This window comes from Macrobrachium rosenbergii, chromosome 12 (genome assembly GCF_040412425.1).
Source record: "Macrobrachium rosenbergii isolate ZJJX-2024 chromosome 12, ASM4041242v1, whole genome shotgun sequence".
NCBI classification, from domain to species: Eukaryota; Metazoa; Arthropoda; class Malacostraca; order Decapoda; family Palaemonidae; genus Macrobrachium; species Macrobrachium rosenbergii.
The window spans coordinates 1,340,501-1,345,500 of NC_089752.1; the positions used below are offsets into that span (position 1 = coordinate 1,340,501).

The following is a 5,000-nucleotide window of genomic DNA, read 5'->3' on the forward strand; positions in this document are numbered from 1 at the left end:
GTGTAGCAGGAGGTAAACCTCGCAGCTCCACTATGAAGCAACTATTAGAGAGGGTGGGAAGTCAGATGGAAGAAAGAATATGAACGGAGGTACAGTCAAAGGAATGAAAGAGGTTGCGGCTAGGGGCCTCAGGAAGGGACGCTACAAAGACCCTTAAGTAATGCCTACAGTGCACCGCGTGAGGTGCACTGACGGCACTGTACGTCAAGCGAAAAATGAGACAAGAGTCGCCTGACCTGTGACAGTCAACAGGAGTCTCTGGGTCCAGGTCGGAGAGAGCCGGAAGTGCACGCGGCACCTGTACTCGGCCCTGTCCTCGGCCATGACGTTTTGGATGACGAGGGACGTCCCCGCGCCCTCCAACCACATCCTGTGGGATTCTCTCTCCCTGCCACTCCTACTTCTGCCGCTGCTGTGCTTGCTTCCCAGATCGACGTCTGCACGCGCGTCGTGGCTGAGAATGAACGAGAAATGTGCTTGCAGAACGAAAGAAATTTTTTGTATGCAGTTTATTAAGTTTTACGTTGGGCAGGGAAAAATGTGTAGTAGTTAAGGTTTTGCTTAGATAGTTATAAAGTTTTCTTTTACTTAGGTGAATTCAGTTTTATTTGTATAAATTACAATGCTGAAAATATTGCATGATATGGTTTTAAGTGTTCTATTTTACATGTTCTTTTATTCTAAAGATTTATATGTGCATTTTATGCACTTTTGTTGGACCATATTCAAGAACCTGTAATTCTAACAACTGCATATGCTGTGGTCAATAAACTGCTATCTATCTATCTATTTATCCATCCGGAACTAGACCACTCAGTCTCAGAAATACCTGAATTTACATCAAGTTTCTAGCTTCGCTTCCTATCACATCACAACAAACCTCGTCTTTCTCTGCGTTTGGACGTAGCCAAGATGAAGGTATTAATTTGTCGGCTAAATTTTTTCACTAAAGCCTTTTTCAAAGTAGACTACATATTGCTTCAATTAAGAAATTTGTTCTTGCAGGTTGTTTTTTAAAGAAAACCTGAGGAAATTTGGTTAACATCAAAGATAAAGATAATCAATTTTTTTTGTATGTATTTCACACTAACTTACAAGACCTGATGTACCCTGACTTAAGACACGTTCAGAAAAAAACATTCATGAGCTCAAGTTTTTGAAATGTTCTCATAAGGTATATAATATTCATTCAAAGTAGTTTGCTATTAGTGGAATTTAGGTAATAGTTATACAGATACTATTCTATTTCTCAAAAGTTCTGTTGAAGGATATCGTTCATCTAATTGAAATGGGCCCTAAGTTACCATTGAATAATACCCCAAGAGTCATTTTTACCCAACTCAGAAATTACCAAGAACTATTTTTTTTTTTTTTTTTTTGTAGGAGCTGGGTTGCCGTTTTCAGAATGCTTTTGCATTTCTGAATTTTTATTTTTTTAAGCAATGTAGCAATGTGATTCACAGGCTTCAGTCATTTCTCAGAAATGCACTTTCGTATACTGAATACTTTTACATTTCTTAATTTTTATTCTTTAAAGAAATGTGATTCATAAGGTTCAGTCATTTCTCAGAAATGCACTTTGGTATACTGAATACTTCTGCATGTCTGAATTTTAATTCTTTTAAAGAAATGTGAGTCATAGGGTTCAGTCTTTTCTTAGAAATGTACTTTGGTATACTGAATACTTTTGCTTTGCTGAATTTTTATAATTTAAAGAAGTGTGATTCATAAGGTTCAGTCATTTCTTAGAAATGTACTTTGGTATACTGAATACGTCTGCATTTCTGCACGTTTATTCTTTTAAAGAAATGTGATTCATAGGCTTCAGTCATTTCTCAGAAATGCACTTTGGTATACTGAATACTTTTGCATTCCTTAATTTTCATTCTTTAAAGAAATGTGATTCATAGGGTACAGTCATTTCTTAGAAATGCGCTTTAGTATACTGTTACCTTAAAAAAGGTCTGGATGTATGGTTGAGGTACCACAACACCAGACTCACTGTGTCGTCCTCGGGTTTAGGATGCCTGCACGGCAGACGAGCCGTGTCGCCGAGTGCCACCGTTACCGAGACGAGAGGACCTTCAGGAGATAAAAAAAAAAGAAACGAATAAGTTTTAAAAACAAAGCTCAGGCCTTTAAAATCAGTGCCATATTTGAGTCATATTTTCAGAAGCAGTGTTAGCCCATAAGCAGTGTTACACCACAACAATAAGTTTTTATTAAAAAATACTCATAGTTGCATGAGTCTTGAAATGGAGAAACAAATCCACAGTTATGTATGGGTACAATTATTTACAAATAAATCTCTGTAGAGATTTCGGGAATCTTTTCGATTCCCCTTTTCCATCTCACGGATTCCCGAAAGCTCTCTGTAGAGATTTATTTTTAGATATATGTACCCTTACATAACTGTGAATTTGTTTCTCATGAGTATTTTTTAATAAATGCTGTGTGAAAACAAAGTGTTAGCAACAAGTGACATTAACATACATAATGAACTCATAGTATTAAAAAACAGACTTAAGGAAATTCGTCCAATGGTCGCTCTGTCCTTCATTACATAGTCAACTTTCTCCGCAGCTGAACAGAAATTCAATTACGTAAAACTAATTACACGTGAAATTTCAGCACCCTACATCAAATAAGAGGAATGAATTATTTAAAAAGAAAAAAGGAGAGGGAAAACTTCACTCTCTTACCACGAGTGAGAAAATAAAACATCATTCACCAGCCGGAAAATAAAACTCGGTCGCCCACAAATAAAAATAGAGGAAATAAAACATCACTCCCCACATCAAACAGCATCAGTTTTAAACTTCATTCATCGGCACAGAAAAGGAAAAAACAATTAAACTCATAAGAATGAAAGAGGAGAATAAAAAAGCCTCTCACTCCAATAAAATATGAGAATGAAACTAATGAAAGAGAATAAAAAAAAGCCACTCACTCCAATAAAATATGAGAATAAAACTAATAAAAGAGAATAAAAAAAGCCCTCACTCCAATAAAATATGAGAATGAAACTAATGAAAGAGAATAAAAAAGTCCCTCACTCCAATAAAATATGAGAATGAAACTAGTGAAAGAGAATAAAAAACCCCTCTCCAATAAAATACAAGAATGAAAGTAGTGAAAGAGAATAAAAAAGCCTCTCACTCCAATAAAATATGAGAATGAAACTAATGAAAGAGAATAAAAGCCCTCTCACTCCACTAAAATATGAGAATGAAACTAATGAAAGAGAATAAAAAAACCCTCTCACTCCAATAAAATATGAGAATGAAACTAATGAAGGAGAATAAAAAAACCCTCTCATTCCACTAAAATATGAGAATGAAACTAATGAAAGAGAATAAAAACCCTCTCACTCCAATAAAATATGAGACTGAAACAAATGACAGAGAATAAAAACCATCTCACTCCAATAAAATATGAGAATGAAACTAATGAAGGAGAATAAAAAAACCCTCTCATTCCACTAAAATATGAGAATGAAACTAATGAAAGAGAATAAAAAAACCCTCTCACTCCAATAAAATATGAGATTGAAACAAATGACAGAGAATAAAAAACCATCTCACTCCAATAAAATATGAGAATGAAACTAATGAAGGAGAATAAAAAAACCCCTCTCATTCCACTAAAATATGAGAATGAAACTAATGAAAGAGAATAAAAAAACCCTCTCACTCCAATAAAATATGAGAATGAAACTAATGAAGGAGAATAAAAAAACCCTCTCATTCCACTAAAATATGAGAATGAAACTAACGAAGGAGAATAAAAAACCCTCTCATTCCAATAAAATATGAGAATGAAACTAATGAAAGAGAATAAAAAAACCTCTCACTCCAATAAAATATGAGATTGAAACAAATGACAGAGAATAAAAAACCATCTCACTCCAATAAAATATGAGAATGAAACTAATGAAAGAGAATGAAAAACCATCTCACTCCAATAAAATATGAGAATGAAACTAATGAAAGATAATCAAAAACCTCTCACTCCAATAAAATATGAGAATGAAACTAATGAAAGATAATCAAAAAACCTCTCACTCCAATAAAATATGAGAATGAAACTAATGAAAGAGAATCAAAAAACCTCTCACTCCAATAAAATATGAGAATGAAACAAATGAAAGAGAATAAAAAACCATCTCACTCCAAAAAAATATGAGAATGAAACTTCGCTCATCCACATAAAACAAAAGAAGAAGAAGAAGACGAAGAAGAAGAAGAAGAAGAAGAAGAAGACTCCACCCACCCACATCCAGCCCGGGGACTTCAGCCACGATGTTGGTCCTGACGCTAGAGGGCGTGGAAGGAGACGCAGTGGGCGGAGGTGGTGATGACACGGACACCGCCCTTCTCCAACCCGCCCACATGGTGAGCACCAGCCACGTCCTCACGATCCACCACCATCCCCAGCACCACCATCCCCAACACCACCACCGCATCAAAGACAGCAGGAGACCCCTTCGGGGAACCTAGAGGATATTTTCTTGGGTGGGAAGTACCGGAGCCTTTGTCAAAGGCATTTTTCTGCCATGGTGGGTCGTTAGGCTTCGGGAGTTTGTTTTATTTCTTTTTTAATCAGCAAGGGACGACATTTTCATTGATTTTGTCCTTTACTTTTCACTCAACTTCTTAATCCAATTGCCTGCATGGCTATTAACTAGCTCATAAATGCATTTTCCAGTTCATTTTAACGAACTGGTACTGTACAAGTATGTCTGACTATTGTGGTTTTCTAGACATTTTGTTTGGGCAGAAAAATATACACACAGAACGACTGACTCATTAATTTTGCATGCCATACATTCTTTTCCATAAAAAGAGATTTCTATACACCACACTTGCAAATTCAGATACCACTAAGCACGTTTTCTAAACTGTCTTATAAAATTCGAGTAAGCAATATAAAACAGACGACATTTTTACACATATTCACAAAAAACAACAACAACAACAGATCACTATGTTCATATCATA

General features: G+C 35.7%; 1 protein-coding gene across 5 annotated transcripts in view; it reads right to left on the reverse strand.

Annotated features, from left to right (window-relative positions):
- Positions 1–5,000, reverse strand: part of LOC136844316 (uncharacterized) — a 303,767-nt gene that overhangs the window by 21,357 nt on the left and 277,410 nt on the right. For all 5 annotated transcript variants that reach the window (XM_067113290.1, XM_067113286.1, XM_067113287.1 and 2 more), the window contains 3 exons: positions 4,273–5,000; positions 1,953–2,082; positions 237–454 (listed from right to left, as the gene is read on the reverse strand). The exon at positions 4,273–5,000 is cut by the window's right edge and continues 861 nt beyond it. In XM_067113290.1, coding sequence (XP_066969391.1) covers positions 237–454; positions 1,953–2,082; positions 4,273–4,465 — 541 coding nt within the window. In that variant the 5' untranslated portion in view covers positions 4,466–5,000. The remainder of the gene's footprint in view (positions 1–236; positions 455–1,952; positions 2,083–4,272) is intronic.